The following is a 17792-nucleotide window of genomic DNA, read 5'->3' on the forward strand; positions in this document are numbered from 1 at the left end:
GCACAACGCCTGCCTCTGGTGCCTCGGGGAGGCCCACGACACGGATGACTGTATCGACTGTCAGTCGCTCACGTCCAAAGCCTTACGTGAACGTAAGAAGTTGTTGTCGGTAGGTTGGGTGTCCAAGCCCCGGAAGTCGAAGTCTGCAGGGCTTTCGACGGATGATTAGAGAGGTGACTCTCTGCGTCGTCGTCGGAAGTCTCGTGGGTCTCCTTCTAGGAGTCGGTCTCGCCACTCCTCGGCCTCTTCGAGGCATTCTCGGAAGCACCAACAGCGGTCGTCTTCCAGGTCCTCTTCTGAGGACTCTGCCCGGCACGTCGCTTACCCCTCCAGCCGTGCGACGCCGGAGGAATGGGCTTCCTTAGGGAAGAAAATGCTGGCGATTCTCGAGTCACAGGGTACTAAGCCGTCTGCGCCCCCGAGTGGGGTCGGCCGTGAGAGGTCTAGAGACACCACTCGCAAGAGTGGTTGGCACGAGTCACGGGAGAGGTCCCGTTCAGACAAGGGGACTCGTTCTCGACGTACGGTCCTCGACGCGTTCGAGACCGTGTGCACCTGTGATGTCTTCGAGGAAGACATCGACGTCTGAGGCGTCGAGGAAGTCGTCAAAGCCGTCTACGCTCAGGTCGTCGAAGGACACACTCGGAGCTCCGGCTTCGAGGACTGTGTCGACGCCGTCGATGCTGGCGGCGCTGCATCTGACGCCGATTTACTCGACGCCGATGCCTATTCTCTCGACGCTGGCGCCGATTCACTCGACGCCTTTTGAAGCCGGGGTGTCGGAGGTACCCCGTGGCATGGGGGAAACCCCTAGGAAGGCTCTGGTTAAGAGCAAGCACTCTCGGGTGCCTTCTTTTCGCCACCTGGAATATATTTCAGAGGTGGGTGAGGATTCTGATGGCCTGGTTCGAGATGAAATGGTCTTGGGCCATAGTCAGTTTGACGATTTGAGGCAGTTGCTGCATGATGCCAGTGGACTGGACACCTCTCCGGAGGTGGAGTTTTGTAGGCCTGAGCCTGGCTCTCATGCTGATTCCTCGTACCGGCGCCTTATGGCTAGGGTTTCCGAGTACTTGGGATGGTCTGCTCTCCCAGGGGAGTTTGTGCAGGATGATCTCATGGACATCCTTGATGTTGGTCCCCCAACTGACCCGGAACTGCCGTTTCATATGGCTCGAACGGGATGGTTTCCTTGCTATGGTCCAGGATGGTAAGGATGCCATGTGTGAGTCCGTTCATTCGGGTTTGGACATGGCTGAATGCGTCAGCAGGCCCATGGCAGCGAGCACCGTGATACGCAGGTTTGCGTGGTTGCGGAAGTCGGGGTTTGCTCCTGATGTGCAGTCCCGGCTCCTCAACATGCCCTTTGACGGTGAACACCTTTTTGGCAGCAAGGCTGACGAGAGCCTTGAGAGGTTGCAGACCTCCAAAGCTGCAGCGAAGTCGTTGGGCGCTGCAGTTCGCCAACCTCCGCCTTTTCGTCCTAGGGGACAGCAATGGAGGGGTGGTTCCTTTCGCTATTACTCTTCCTTCAGTAAAGCGAGAGGAGCTGGCAGTCAAAGAGGCCAACGCAGGGTTACAAGAGGTGGACGACAGGGTACCCGTGGTGCCAAGGCCGCTCGGGCAGTTGCCTCTTTGCCCTCAGGTAACGTCGCAGCCGCTACCGTTCAGTCATGAGGCCATGTCCCATGGTTCGCCGGTTGGGGGAAGGCTGGCGCAGCATCTTGTAGAGTGGCGTGCCATTACTTCAGATGTGAGGGTTCTGGAGATCATAACCCACGGCTACTGTCTTCCCTTTCGGCAGAGGCCTCGCGACAATCCACCGGGGAACCTCTCTTTGCAGAGTCCGGATCCGCTCCTTGCGCAGGAAATTCAAGCCCTGCTGGAGAAATGCGCCATAGAACTGGTGCCTGTAGCGGAGAGGAACAAGGGATGGTATTCCCCTTTATTTTTTGATTTCAAAGAAAGACGGGGGATTGAGACCCATCATGGACTTGCGCGGTTTGAACAAACTCCTCAGGAAGGCCAAGTTGAAGATGGTTACTCTCTCTCAAGTCCTCCAGGCCCTTCAGCTTCAGGACTGGTTGGTGTCTCTCGACCTCAAGGATGCTTACTTCCATGTGCCGATCCATCCCAAGCACAAGAAGTACCTGAGGTGCGCGGTTGGCGACTCGCACTTTCAGTTTCGGGTCCTGCCGTTCGGATTGACCTCCACCCCGAGGGTTTTCACCAAGCTCATGGTGGTGGTGACAGCGCATCTCAGGCAAGGGGGGATTCACGTCTACCCCTACCTGGACGATTGGTTGATCAGGGGTAGCTCTCCCGAGCAAGTCCTAGATCATCTGTCCGTCACCTGCCACTCCCTTCACAGGCTGGGCTTCTCCCTCAATTTAAAGAAGTCCCATTTGACGCCAACACAGCGGCTCCAGTACATCGGCGCAGTGCTCGACACTCCCTGGGGCAGTGTTTTCCTCCCCAGGTGAGGGCTCTTCACATTCAGCAGATGGTGCACAAGTTTCAGTATGCCCAGATGCTCCCAGCGTTCGAGTTCTTGAGGTTGCTCTGCCTCATGGCATCCTGCATTCTTCTGTTGCCAGAGGCTCGCCTGCGGATGAGATCTTTGCAGTGGGCACTCAAGATGCAATGGTTGCAGTCCTCCGGCAGGATGTCGGACACGGTTCAGGTGCCGCCCTCAGCCGCTCGGGACCTTCTGTGGTGGGCCGTCGAAGGCAACTTGATGAAGGGGGCTCCATTTTGGCTTCCCTGGCCGGAGGTGACGATCGTGACGGATGCATCCCTCATGGGATGGGGAGCTCATGCCAACGACAGTCAGCGGTCGTTGGTCTCCATCAGAGTCCAGACTCCATATCAATCTTTTGGAGCTGAGGGCCGTCAGGCTAGCCCTGAAGGCTTTTCTGCTGACTGTGCGAGGAAAGAATGTCCTGATCCTGACGGACAACACAGTGGCCATGCACTACCTCAACAAAAAGGGGGGGGGGCAGGGTCACTTCCTCTGTGCAGGGAGGCGATGCAGCTCGAGTTCTGGGCCATCCAGCAGGAAGTTTCGATCTTGGCAGTTCATCTGGCCGGAGACGAAAACGTGACGGCAGACGCTCTGAGCAGGCAGAGCACGATCTCTCACGAGTGGGAGTTGTCTCAGGAGATTCTCCTGGAGATCTTTGCCCTTTGGGGGACCCCTCAAGTGGATCTCTTTGCCTCCAGTGTCAACCGGAAGTGCAAGAGGTTCTGCTCGCTGCAATTTCCTCCAAAAGGAGCGTTAGGAGACGCGTTTGTGGTGGAGTGGTCATTTCCCGCTGCTGTACGCGTTTCCTCCAGTCCCCGTCATCCCGCAAGTGCTGCGGAGGTTGCGGAAGTTCGGTTCCCGGATGATCCTCATTGCTCCGGCGTGGGCTCGGAGGACGTGGTACCCGGACGTTCTCGACTTGTCCATCTGCCTTCCACGTCGTCTTCCCTACCGAGACGATCTGCTCTCATGGGAGGGGGGGTCAGGTTCTCCATCCAGAGGTCAGATCCCTCAACCTTCACGCTGGGCTTCTGAAAGGTTGAGGTATAAGGATTGGGACCTCCCTGAAAACGTGATGGAGGTGTTGCTCTCGGCCCGACGGCCAGCAACAAAGTCTCTGTGCCGTTGGCGTAAGTTCTGCGACTGGTGCAGAGTTCAGAATGTGGATCCTTTTGCATGTGACATCCCCATGGTTCTGTCCTTTTTACTTTCTTTGGCCCACATGGGCTTGCAAGTGGGTACCATTAAAGGTTACCTGGCGGTGCTGTCCATCTTTAGGCGCTCGTCTGAAGAGTGTTCCTACTTTAAAATCCCTTTTTAATTTCAGTTTCTGAAAGGACTCACTAATGTGTTCCCTCCGTCACCTTTCCTGGTGCCCGGTTGGGATTTAAACCTTGTTCTTAAGTTTCTTATGGGTGCTCCATCTGAGCCTTTGCATTCTTGTCCTTTGAGGCTGTTAACTCTGAAAACTGTGTTTTTGGTTGCGGTTACTGCCGCTCGCAGAGTGAGTGAGTTACAGGCACTTTCAGTTAAGCCACTCTTCACTGTATTTCACAAGGACAGGGTTGCCCTTAGAGTTCGTCCTTCTTTTCTTCCAAAGGTGGTTTCGGAATTTCATTTGGCCCAGAAGGTGGTTCTTCCGGCATTCTATCCTCCTCCGCATCATGGTAAGGAAGAGGAGGGGCTCCATAGGCTTGATTCTAGGAGAGCTTTAAGATTTTGTTTCACGCATGTCCCGGGTCAGAGTGGACGATCAACTCTTTATTGGTTACGCTGGAAAGCGTTTGGGACAGGCTGTGAAGAAACAGATTTTGTCTCGCTGGATTATTTTGGCCATCTCGGAGTATTACCGCTTGGCGGGGAAGGACCCGCCGGCTGGCTTGCGGGCCCATTCTACCAGGGGTATGGCTGCATCTACTGCCCTGCAGAGGGGTGTTCCTATTCGCAACATCTGTGATGCAGCCACCTGGGCTTCTGTACATAGATTTGTACGTCACTATTCCCTCGATTCCATCTGAGGACAGGATCTGGCCTTTGGCAAGGCGGTCCTTTGCTCTGCTATTTGATTGGCTATTCTAAATTTTGATTCTAAATTCTTTCCCTCCTCCTTGCTCTGGTACTGCTTTGGGAGTCTGTCATAGATATGGAATACGTCGGAGGACCCAATCCTCTCGAAGAACAAGTTACTTTCTGACCTGGTAACGTTCTTTCGATGGGATGGTCCGACGACGTATTCCATATCGCTCCCTCCCTGCCTTCCCCGCTGCAGAATTTCTTTTGCGATTGCAGCTTATGTTCCGCAAGGCTTTGTGTCTGACTGGCAGTTGACTAATGTCACACGTTCTGGGGGAAAAAACTACAACTGATGCTACGGGCGTCGTGCGTCCTACTTATCACATCGGATGACGTCGGACGTCGGTGGAGGTCCTCGACGGCGCATTGACGTCATCCACGCAGGACGCAGACGCCGAAAAAAGTTTCCGAAGCAGCACAGCTGTGGTGATTACCTGTCATAGATATGGAATACGTCGTCGGACCATCCCATCGAAAGAACGTTACCAGGCAAGAAAGTAACTTGTTCTTCTAAGATCGTCGGGTAGAATGTCCTCTGTACCACATGGCAGAAAAAGCCTATGGAGTGGCCCGACCACTGATCCAAACCTCCACTGGGAAGGCGTTCGGGCCCGCGGAGCTCCCCCCGACTCCAGGTGGGAGATTGTTGCCACCACCTCTTCCTCCGAGATGTCAGCCGCCAACCCCTCATGCTGTTGAGCTATCAATTGTGGGGACTATTGCTGGAGGAGTGGGAGTACCCGATCCTACCACCCTAGACCCATACAACCTTGATCGACTAGGAGGGGCGCTGTATATAGATTTGTTAACCCCCCACCCCTTTGTGCAATATCGTTGCCCTTGGTCAGAACCTCACCCCTGTCGCCCAGCCAGCAGCGCTCTGACATAACCGCTATCCCTTTCCTGCTCCAGCCACGCAAGCATCTTCCCTGCCTTTTCCCCAGCTTCATAAATCTAGCTACGCTTGAGCCAGTTTGCTCCTTGCATTATCCGTTGGTACATTTCTTGGCCCGTTATCAGTTTTTGCTGCGCCACCGGGGATCCCAAGGTGACCATGTCCTCCTCCGCCCTCACTGCGGCCTCCTCTGCCTCCACTACCTCCCTCGTGTGTTGCTTCCTCTGGGCCGCCACGCGTGAGATCACTGTTCCCCTGGGAACAGTTTTATACCCATCCTATATTGTAATTGGACTAAATATTCCTGTGCACTGCTAACCAGTGCCTCAGTAAACTCAAAATAGTAAACATTCAGCCTCCTCGAGCCAAGAATTTTGCAGATACTAGCCTATGGCATCATCCCCATAAATCATGGAGCGCACTGGTGACAGCCTGGCTAGCACCAGCTTGCAAATCCACTCTTTACTTTAATAATTGACACAGGTACTCAAAGAAGCAACTGGGATGAGTCCTGGTCTGCTTTTAACTCGCTCCTCTGTTAAGTATTCTATCAAGGTAATACTTTCTGAGTAATGAAAAAGTGAATTTTTGTTTTGTTCACTTTGTTCAACTGCCTGCATTTCTTGAATCATGAACTTTTTTTTCACTTTATTTTAAGACACTGGTAATATTGTGTAAAATAACAAAACATGGCTGTGTTTCTGCTTAATTGGCTTTAATAGAGGCAGCGCAGTTGCAGCAGCATGGGCATTTCATACTTTTTCTTTTCTTCACAGAAGCACACCAATTGCATAGCTAGGCATGTGGTCTGAACTTTTAACTACCTTTCTGACCACCCACCGCAAGCAGGTATAATGGATACATGTAGAAGCAGTGCTGAATATATTTTCAGTAGCACAGATTGTACCTGTACCTTTCAACAGGACTACTATATGTTCAGGCAAAGTAGCCTAATTTATCAACGGTGCTGCTATACTGTATGCATGTCATTGCACAATGCCAAATATTCATAGCAGGGCTGATTGCATCATGCTCACATTTCTTAACAGGACTGCTATGTTTTGGGACAGTGCCTGAATTTCGTAACAGAGCTGCTGTTAAAGCACGAACATGTGTTGGCATTTTCTGCAGCGAGCTAAAGTACAGAGCAAGAACGGTGTCTGAGCTCTTCCCACCAACCTCTGACTGTGCGAGAAGATGGCATTTCTGTCATATACTTCAATCCCTTCTACTTGATCTTGCACTTTTCAAAACATCTGCTTCTTGCATGTCAGATTACTGAGTCCCATTGCCAAAAATCTGGCACATTTCAAAGCCTCATTATGAATCTCCTGACTAATGTAGGATAGTCCAAACAGGCTTCGAGTTTTTGACAAGCTATTTATGTCAGGCAAGCCTCACATGGAACTGCCAGTGCCCTAACCCTATGTGCCTTTCAGTGTCAACAGCATGTTGGGAAAGAGGCAGCTCAGTGGGTCAATAACACTGCTGCAGACAATATTGTGTAACCTGTTCGTTCAAATCCTGTTAATAGGTGAGTTAATGAATCTGCATCAGAGATATGCATTTAAGATGCAGCTAACATTCACTTGTAACAGTTGACTTAACATTCGACTTATCAAAAGGACTGTTAAATGTTCAGTGAGTTCAGAACACACATTTCATCCGGGATGCTCTACTTGTAATGGCTCATAACACACAACTCATCAGGGCTGCTATACCTGTGATTGCTCAGAACAAAACTCTTCAGAGCTGCTATACCTGTAGTGGCTCAGAACAAACCTCATTGTGGCTGCTATACTTGTAATGGCTCAGAACACTCTTGCAAACCATGTGCAATTACGCCTGCATTAGGCAGTCTCGGGCCAGCTTCTAAAAGGGGTGTGTGTTGTACACAGCTGAAGATGGTTAAGATGACTGTGACCAATGCGAACGGGGGGGGGGGGGGACTTGGAGAAAGATTGGATTTCTTTGTACAGGTTTTGACCAAACGTGTAAGGGGGGGTGGTTTGTAATAAAATATATTGGAGTGTTTAACTGTTGCAAAAGCGTGTGTGTCAACTTTTGTGGTTCACGGAGACTCTGGTCAGTTTGACTCCATAGAAACATCTAGCCACTCCCGGCCTATGGCACAATAAACTTGCTTTATGTACAAACATGCATTTGCTTCTTAAGTGATGGGCATGCTTTGGGTTAAGGTTATTAAAGGCCCATCCGCACAGAGTGCTGCACACCAAGCCCTGGAGAGGTTAACCAAGTAAATGTCCTTCCAAACAGAACAGCAAGGAGGCTTCATTTTCCTCTGCCCCCCCTAGCAGAGAATGGTACAAGTGCAGGCCATTGTTCCACCTTATTCCATGCTCTGAAAGCTGGCAAAAATTCAGGAGTTTGCTCTTGACACTGAAAAGAATGCATGGAGCATGGCAGGGTGTGCCCAATACATAGCTCCTGCTCACTGGATGAGGCTTGATACCCAAAAGGACCTCATTTTAGCCTCTGCACTTCAAAACCTTAGTTCAGTCGCTTTTAAGTGGTAGATGGAAATGGTTTTAAATATGTTTTTTGGTCCCCTTTTCAGTTATCGTAAGTTGGCATTAAAGTGGCATCCTGACAAAAATCCTGATAATAAAGAAGAAGCAGAGCGGAGGTTTAAACAAGTTGCGGAGGCATATGAGGTTTTATCAGATGGTAAGTGTTGCCATTGATTTATTTTTGAAATTGTTGTCATTTAACACTTCATGCTGTTTGAATTTTGAGGCCAATTTTATTGTTCTCTACTTTAACAGAGATTCTGTTTCCTAAAGTAAAAAAAAAACACCAATATACGCTCCGGTTACTGAGTTGTTTGGGAAATTGAAACAAGAGTATAAAGATTTAATCTAAAGATTTCACGTTTTTGACTCCTTTAGATGTGGAAGAATTTTGGTCATGTTGATACTGGGGTGTTAAGGGTGCCATGTCGACATTGACACCCACCTTTTGGGGGAGTATCTTATTTAGGTACAATGGTTTGCCTTATCCTAAGTCTCTATCCCTATAGCGGCAGGGATCAATGTATTTTCCCCACTATTTCACATGGAACAGAAGCTAGTATAGAAATACAAACTGTACAGGATTGTCCCTAACATCCCACGAAGAGAGCAACCCCTACTGCACACTGTTGATGGCTCCTTTGCTCTTGGGCCTCTGTTGCCTCCAGCAGCTGTGTAAAGCTGCACTGCCTGTACATAAGCATCTCTCACTGTGGTTCTTTCACACAAGGGATGTTATGTTAAAGGTACTTATATAGTGCACCATCACCAACGGAATTGGTCTCCAGGCGCTCTGGCAGATCTGTAAACGAGGAGGGCGGGTAGGGTTGTCTGGTGGAGGGGGGGCGAGTAGGAGAAGTGGTGGAGGGAGAGTAGAAGTGGTGTGCTGTTGGTGGCTTCAGCTCTGTGTACACTGTATGCAGAGCTCTGGTGCAAGTATCGGATCGGGCGAGACCTTGTGTGCTTTAGGTGCTATTTGTGTTGTTGATGCAGTGTGGTAAAGTGGATGCGGATTGCTGAGAGGGAGATGGTTGTGAGTTTTAGCTGGGTTGAGTATGCAGAGATTTGAAAGTTAGGTTAGTGGGGTTTGTATCCTGGTCCTGATAATTCTTGTTCCATTTGAGCTGTATTCCTGTGGGTGGGTTGTTGCCGATCCCTTAAAGACCCTCTCGCTGTATTGTGTGATGGTGGGGCGCGGACCCAGCTGTATCCTAGTGGGCATTGTATGGTGTGATAGGCATGTCTGAACCTTTCCTTCAGGTGTGGTAACTGAGGTTGGTGCTACCTTCTCTTATCTATTGTGCCAATGGTCTGTTGGAGCTTGGAATGGTTCAGGTTCAGGGTGCTGTTAATGAGAAGTCCTAGTTCTGCGTCTTGGTTTGCCTATGTATTCAGTCGTTGTTTTCCTCCTATCATGACTATCTCTCAGACCTTTTGTTTTTTCATGGAGCGTCTTCCTTAGGAGCTGTTAGGTTGTTGCTTGTGTGTGATGGCGCAACGTGCTCCCCGCTGTATCTTAATGAGCCTTTTATAATGTGAATGGTTATGTCTGTTGCGGAGCTGTGCGATGGGAGTTCCCTGTTGCCTTGCTATTTGTCGTCACTAGGGTCTTTTGGGGCATGGCTATGGTTTGGGCCCAGGTGCTATTGAAGAGTCGTCCTGGTGCTTCCGCCTTTGTGTTGCTATGCATTTGGTCTTTTGGGCCCTCTTATGGCTGTCTCTCGTTTGGTGTGTTGTGGAGTCTTTTCCTTAGAATCTTTTCCCAGTTGATGGAAGTGGATCAGCATCTGTCTTTTCGTTCATCGATTTCTAAGTTGTGTCCCCCTGTGGGCGGTCTCCTAGTTATGACGTGAAGAGCCGGGCTTTGAGTAGTTTCCTGAATATTGTGTTACGTATGTACTTTGGTAGGACATTCCAGGTTTTCGGTGCCTGGTGAGAGAAAGATGATCCTTCGAGTTTTCTTTTATTGTAGGGTTTCAGTTCCAGGCGGATGTCATTGCTTGATCTGAGCATTCTTGTTGGTTGATGTAGGCGCAGTTTGTCTCTCAGAAACTCGGCGCCTTGATTGTGTACTGCTCTGTGCGCGATGCACATTGTTTTGAATTTTATTTGTTGTTTTATTGGTAGCCAATGTAGTGTTTTTAGCGCTGGTGTGGTGTGTTCTCTTCGGTAGTTTCAGAAGCAGTCTGACTGCCGCATTATGAATGCATTGTAGTTTTTTTAGTAGTCGTTCAAGCCATACCCAAGCAGTCTACTCTAGACATGACAAGAGCGATGATGATGATGATGAAAGGGGTCATTTTGTTGGCGAGTGGTAGGATCCTTTTAAAGATTGGTTTTTAAAGTTTATTATGGTCTTGGTTCCACCCCCCCTATCTTTCTTCGCTCGTTTCATTCTACCTTCTCACTCGCTCTGTTTGTTCTGCTTCTCATCTCTGTATACCGTGCTCAATCTCGCTTTCGGTCTTTCTCTCTTAGCACTCTTAAACTGGAATACACTTCCAATTTGTCTTTGCTCTATTACTATCTATTCATCTGTTCTGGTCTCGCCACAATCCCATCTTCTTTTGTCTGGTTAATAAGGGTTTTTGCAATTTCAGAAATATTCTGTGTTTTTTTAAATATTGACTTCATTATTTGTACTGTTTTTGTTCCTTTGTTCAGCGCTTTAGTGTAAGGCGCTATATAAAATGAAATTAAAAAACAATTCTACTAGTATTGATGGACAGATAATATCTGCATCTGCGAGTACTCGTAAACTCAACCCTTATTAGTGTGGCAGAGAGAGTCTGTAGCAGGAGAGGATGAATGTATTGAAGCAGTTTTTTTTTTTTTGGAAGCTGATGAGGGGGAAGAAAAATTTTCGGTGGCCCTAAAATTCCCAAATGGGAATAATGCCCGTAACAGGGTTCAGGACCCTTGGTTCCAGAGATCAATGTAAATTGGCTCTAGAAGGGACCAGAGCTACCCTGAAAACCCAGAAGACTGATCATGTTGGAATCAGCGCGGACCTAGGAATCAAACATTCTGAATGCAGGCGTACATTTCTGCTCAAGGACAAGCATTCGGACCTTGCGATTCGTGGCAGGATGTGATGAATATGGTGACAGTTATTGTGAAAGACCAGATCAAAAATGTATAAATATATAAACATTTTTCCTTGATTAGTTTGCGAATATAGTTATTATTTCTGCAAACAGTTCCTTGATACAGTGAGGCAATGTTCCGGAATAGTCGATGCCCACCTTTCTTAGAGCAGAAAATCAAATGAGTAAATAGGTTAAAAAAGCAGCTGATTCTGGTATGGTTACAAATGGCTATAGGCTCCTATTAGGATGAACTGACTGTTCACCAATAGAAATAATCCAGCAGCACAATTTTAAATTGAAAACCAGAAAGAGTCTGGTCATGTGTTTTTGCAGTTCCTCTGAATCATCTCCTCCAATTTCCTTTTGATTTAAAGTCCCCATCAGATGTATGAGTATTTCCCACAAAGTCCTTTTTGGCAAAGCTATATTTCACTCTCTGAACCTTGGTGCCGGATAAGCAGTATCCAGAATTAGTGAATCTCAGGTTTATTTTTCATGTTTCCTGGCAGGGAGGTTCCACAGCTTGCTGAAGCTGGCTGAAGAGTATATTCTGGAAGAACACCACACATTTGCAGGTGAAGTGGTTTTGGCTTTAGTTTAGGGGCTTTTGTATACAGATGCAGATACAGAGGAGGATGTGGAATCAACTGGCGTTCCTGTTACAGCATCAACCAGAGAATCTGGCATGGAAGAAATTGTAGTCGTTACTGATGCTTGATGGAAGTCGAATATCCTTGTCACTTCATCTGAGTGGTAAACCGGAACTCTTAGGGTTCGCGGTAACGGGGCTGCAAAGCAGACTTCCTCTGGTGAACCTTAAAATAGACATGGTTGCTGAGTTGTAGGGAATGGCAGGTTCCAGCGGCTGTTTCTAGTAATGTCATCTCCTTGACCTGTGAATGGAGAAATCGAATAGCCTTAGCAAGGGACTTGAATAATTACATTTTCATCCTCCATCTGTACATTCAAACGTTTTGCTGCCACAAGAGAGGATGTGCCCATGTGCTTACGATGACCTGTCAATCTCATAGGGTGATCTTGTTTGGGTTACTTTGCATGTGTAACAGCACGAAGGGTAAGGCCTCGGGCCATTGACCCACCTTTAAAAGACACTAACGGAACTGTTGAGAAATAATTGGAGCTGTACGAACGGGGGCACAAATTAAAGTTGCAAGCCAATAGCCAGCCATAAAAAGCCATTCACCTCCATTCCGTACATGCCCAAAGCACACATTTCAAATGGGTTGTGTCCTCCCTCCAGGTCTTCTTCATCTTTGATAAACTCAAATATCCTACTTGCAGCTCAAACTTTTCACAGCCGAGGGTGCAGTGGGTTGTCGCCGCCGACTTGGTGTCATCAGACTCCCTCCATCCATCTCAAGTATGTCGGTGTCGGTATAAATGGCATGCACTACACCCGTTGCCTCAGTTTTGTTTGTCTGCACTGCTTGCTGAAAGGTTCACTCGCCTCTGCGTTCATTCTTACATATGCACTTCGATGTACTCTGTCCATGTCCACCCCGAAAACGGGTTTCAAAACATGTACCGATTGCGGCTCCAAAATGTCCATAAGGTATCCGCACCCGTATGTCTTTGACGTTTGGGAACAGGCCACAAAGTCAATGATTGTGGCTCATGTCAATCAATGACAGTGAAGGCCTTAGAAGAGAGAAAGGGGAAACTTGTCCTGGTTCGGCCTTCCACCAAATTCACTTTGACCACCCCGATGAAGGTTAAATTGTCCAAAGACAAGCAGTTTCTCCTCACTGATCCAAGAAACACAGCAAAGGTGCGCTGTTCCAGATCGAGGTCTCATCACTCTTCATTCTCTTCAAGGAAGTCCAGAAAGACTCCATCCTTCTCGAACTACCTCTTCAGATACCTCACCCGAGGGAAAACTGGTAAGCTCCCTAAGAAAACTGCTCCCAAAGCAGAGTTGAAGGAATTCAGACTTAAAATGTTGGAGGTATTTGCGAAAGCGGCAACAGCTATCCCTTCGGATAATTCGAAAAAGACTTGCGACCCCCCTCCACCCCCTTTGCGCCGTTTCAGGCCGACAGGGTGTTGACAAAAGCCACTTAAAGATGCTAGTGGGCTAGACGCTTCTCCTGAGGCGGAGTTTGGTACACCTGAGGGATCTAGGCATGCTGATGCATCATACAGATTTGTGATGTCAAAGGTCATAGATTATCTTGGTTGGAGTAGAGGTGCTGTGGAGTTTGAGCAGGATGCTTTAACTGACATTCTGGGTAAGGGGTTACCAAAGTATCCCGTACCCCCTTTACATACAGCAGTCAATCAAATCCTGGAAAATTTGAGGAAACCAGACTCGACCCCTGCAGTGCATAAAGATATCGCCCACAAATATAGACCTTCCTCCATTACTATCCTTCCTCCTTCAGCTATCCCTCCGCAAATACCTTCCCTCTCGAGCTCTTTGCTCCTCTACCTCCAACTCCCTCAGGGTCAGTCGTTTTTCAAAGAAACGAGCTGGGGGTAGATTTGTCTTCGGCTGGGGCCTCCCTCTGGAACAGCCTCCCTGCCACTCTAAAACTTGAGGAGAACCATCTCCGGTTCCGGAAGCACCTCAAGACCTTTGTTCTCCCCTGCCCCCCTTCCTTGCCTTGTCATGCTCTGAAACACTTGTGTACACGCGCAATAGATATTTTATTTCTATCAATTGACCCAGATTATCTCTCCACACCCAAGCCCGGACAGCTTGGTGGTGCAGGCAGCCACCTCTACTTCCAAGGGCGCAGCATACCCTCCAATTCCCCCAGACAGATACCCTGGGGAAGAGTCTCCTTGGCAGGGAGCATGGCTCTTAAGGCAGTCAACGCCAGCTGTGTCTTAGCCAAGTTGTCTTATACACTGTGGGAGGTGGTTGCGATGATGGCAGAGAGGGCTTCCTGAACATACTACAGGATCCTCAAGGATGCCATGTGTCAATCGCTTCAGTCTGGTTTAGACAGAGCAGACTGTGAGAGTCGCTCTGTGGCTGCTGGTACTGTTCTGAGATGGTTTGCTTGGTTGAGAAAGTCAGGCTTTGTACCTGATGTGCAGTCTAGACATTTGGACATGCCCTTTGAGGGCTCACAACTTTTTGGATCCAGGGTGGATGAGTCTAGAGTAGCTGCAGACCTCTAAAGCTGCTGCAATCCAGCAGCCACAACAGGTCTGATCTTCCTCCTTTCTCTCAAGGTTAAAGGGGTCGGTCATGTTATCCTCCTGGCAGAGGAGACTGCCTCGTGGATCACCAGGGCGTGGAGGCAAAGGTGCTGCCGCACCCTCCAACTCTTTGCCATCTGCAACCTCTGCAACTCCAAAGCCACTTTGAGACTTTAAGCCACAAGACGGTGGTAGGGGCATGTTAACCCAGCAGCTGGAAGAGTGGCAAAGTATTACTTCCAATTACTGGGCTCTGCAGACAGTTGCCCTTGGATGCTGCCTCACCTTTCTAAAAAGACCTCCAAACTGTCCCTCATGTTGCCCCTCCTTGAAAGAACCCGACATGCTCCTCTTACTTTACTAATTTAGTCAGTGCAAACCATGGACTCGTAGGGTTAAGGGTGCCAAAATAGCGAAAAGGGACTAACAACAAATAAACAAATAATATCCAGATTAAACAAGAGTTCAGAGGAAAGAGCGGGTTCAGTTGAATAGCAGAGTTTAAAATTTCTTCCTAAAAGTTCAGTACACTTTAAGCTCCTGAGTTCTAGAGGAAGTCTACAGGAGGAATTAACCTTGTTGGAGAAAGGCTGGTACGCTCTAACTTCTGATCCCACAAAAGGATGGAGCGTTGCAACCCATCTTGGACTTTAGCTGCTTGAACAAGTTCCTCATAAAGGGCGAATTCAAGATGGTCACACTTTCGCAGATTCGCCAGGCCCTTCAGCTCCAGGATTGGGTGGTGTCATTTGATCTTCCAGATGCTTGCTTCCATGTGCTAATACATCAGAAGCACAGGAAGTACCTGGGAATCGCCATTGGTAGTTCTCGTTATCAGTTTCGAGCCCTGCCTTTCGGGCTGACCTCTGACCAAGGCTTTTCACCATGTTAATGGTGGCGGTGGCATCGAATCTAAGTAAGAATTCACGTCAACGCCTACCTGGACGATGGGCTGATCAGAGCTCGCTAACCCGAACAGGCTCTGGAACAGCTAGATGGCACCTGCCACTCTTCGCAAACTGGGCTTCTCACTCAGCTTCAAGAAGTCCCAAATACCTTTCCAAAGCTGCAATTCATGCGAGCAGTCCTGAACTCTTCCTCTGGGAAGACTTCACCACCCGAGGTAAGGGCTTTTCACATTTTGCAGATCAGCAAATTTCAGAGTGCCCAACTTCATCCCGCTTTCGATTTACGGAGGTTGCTAGTCCTCACGGCATCCTCAATTTTTCTGGTGCCAGAAGCTCTTCTAAGGATGAGATCCTTTCAATGGGCCCTCAGATCCCAATGGTCAGTTTCCTGGCAGAATGACTGGTCTACTTCAGATTCCGGGCAAGGTCGCACAGAATCTCCTGTGGTGGGCTTGAGGTGAGAATGTGTTGAAAGGGGGAACCTTTTTGGCAACCATGGCTGGTGATAACTGTAGTTAAACTTCTCCCTCACAGGCTGGGGGGTGGACATACCAACGATCTGACAATCCAGCGGATGCTGGTCTCTGTCTTCTTCCAAACTACACATCAACCTTTTGGAGCGTAGGGCAATCTGACTAGTGCTGATGCCTTTCTGCCTTATTTATGTATGGGGGGGGGGGAGAACATTCTGATCATGACACACCACAGTGGTCATGCATTTCCTCAAGAGAGTTGTGAGGTCACTACCACTGTGCAGAGAGGTAATGATGCTCTGGTTTTGGGCACTGCAAGAAGGAATCTCCCCATCAGTTCACCTAGCCTGGGAGGAAAACAGTGGCGGTCGATCTGAGCAGGCAGAGCATAGTCTCTCCTAGTGGGAGCTAGATCGGGAAGTCCTTCAAGAGATCGACACCCTTTGGAGAGTCCCTCAAATGGATCTGTTTGCTTCCAATGCAAACAGGAAATGCGACCTGCTCTGTTCCTGGAAAAGTCCTCTTAGAGGAGCTCTGGGAGATGTGTTGATGGTGGAATAGGATTTTCCCTGCGTGAGTTTCCACCATTCCCTGTCTTTTTGCATGTTTTCAGGAGGTTGCGAAAGTTGTTAAGTACATGATGCTGGCTGCTCCACATTGGGCCAGGAGGACGTGTGATATGGTAAGTCATTTCTAACGCGCCTGTACACAAGTGTTTATAGCCACGACAAGACAAGGAGTGTTGAAACAGAAGGAGAACAAACCATGATCTTACTAGGCCTTGTGTCATGCAGATCGCGCAAGTGCAGGGAAGTGGGGATGGGCGAAGTGCCAAGGGGCGGTGATTAGTGCAGGTGACTCAATAAGTGCTGCCAGAGGGTGGCTCTTAAGTGCAAAGAGAATGGACTGTAGGGTTCCAGATACAGGCGCTGAAGTACTTGGGGGGGGGGGGGGGGGGGGGGTGGAAGCCTTTTCCTCCCGAGTTGAGGGCTCAACATATCCTGCAGATGGCCATAACATTTAAAAACACACAACCTCCTGGCCTTTGACTTTCTAAGGTTGCTCGGTCTCATGGCATCCTGCATTGTTCTGCTGCTGGAGGACAGTCTAAGAATGAGATCACTTAAGTGGGCTCTGGGATCACAATGGCACCCGTTCTCAGGCAGATGGGTAGCACAGGACCTCCAGTGGTGAGCCCGCAAGGAGAACTTGATAACCAGAGAGCCCTTTTAGCAGCCTTGGCCAGAGAGCAGTGTAGTGGGACACCTCCTTCAATTGGTGGTGGGGCGCACATGAATGATCTGACATTGAGTATGCTTTGGTCCCCAGAGGAATCGGGACCACTGTGAGGACCCTGTAATGAGACACGGATACAGAGGAGACATGTTTGTGGCTATACACATTTATTTAAATATAAAAAGGGGTTGGAAAATGCATCACTTATCCATAATCTAGGAGGAATTTCCCTACATCAACCAAGGAGTCTGTCATTGTCAAGATGTCAAAATAGAAGTCCTGTGGCCGTAATCCTATTCTGACCCTCACTCTAAAATAACTGTGGTGTATCTTAAATAACTGTAAGGTGTAAAGGGAAATGTTACTTGTCGTCTTGTGTTCAAAGTTCAACAAAAAGTTCAACAAAAGGGGTTTCTTCAGACAACTTCACGGTTCTAGGAAGAACTCCTTCTCTTTGCCTAAAACAACCAGTTCCAAAAAGAATCGCCAAGTTTTGAAGTGGATTTCTCTCTCCCCTCAGAGCATTCAGGTTGTTCAAGGTTTCTTTTCCAGTCCCAAAGGTACCTTTCTTCCCAAGGCTTTTTCTTTTCTTTTTAAGCAGTTTGTTCACATTTCACACTTCATGTTATCTTTCTTTAACTTCTTCTTCTTCTAATACTTTACAGTTCATATGTATTGCTTTCCTTTCAGCTCACACAATATTTTACACACTTGTCTTCACCTGGTATACTCTTCGGCCAGGGCTTTTCTACATAAATACCTGCTTTTCCAAGTAGGACTTTATTGATCCGCTTCCGGTTTAAAATATACTTTCACTTGATTAATGGCTTCCCATGTGCTTTCTTTTTGCCTTTTCATGAGGAGGTATAATGTATATTACGTTCCTCATTAGTGA

General features: G+C 48.4%; 1 protein-coding gene across 4 annotated transcripts in view; it reads left to right on the forward strand.

The window, feature by feature from the left end:
* Window positions 1–17792, forward strand: part of DNAJB6 (DnaJ heat shock protein family (Hsp40) member B6) — a 739852-nt gene that overhangs the window by 112337 nt on the left and 609723 nt on the right. For all 4 annotated transcript variants that reach the window (XM_069647974.1, XM_069647976.1, XM_069647975.1 and 1 more), the window contains exon 3: window positions 8071–8180. In XM_069647974.1, the coding sequence (XP_069504075.1) occupies window positions 8071–8180 (110 nt within the window). The remainder of the gene's footprint in view (window positions 1–8070; window positions 8181–17792) is intronic.

The sequence above is a fragment of the Ambystoma mexicanum genome, chromosome 2q, assembly GCF_040938575.1.
Source record: "Ambystoma mexicanum isolate Mex_15411 chromosome 2q, UKY_AmexF1_1, whole genome shotgun sequence".
Classification (NCBI taxonomy): Eukaryota; Metazoa; Chordata; class Amphibia; order Caudata; family Ambystomatidae; genus Ambystoma; species Ambystoma mexicanum.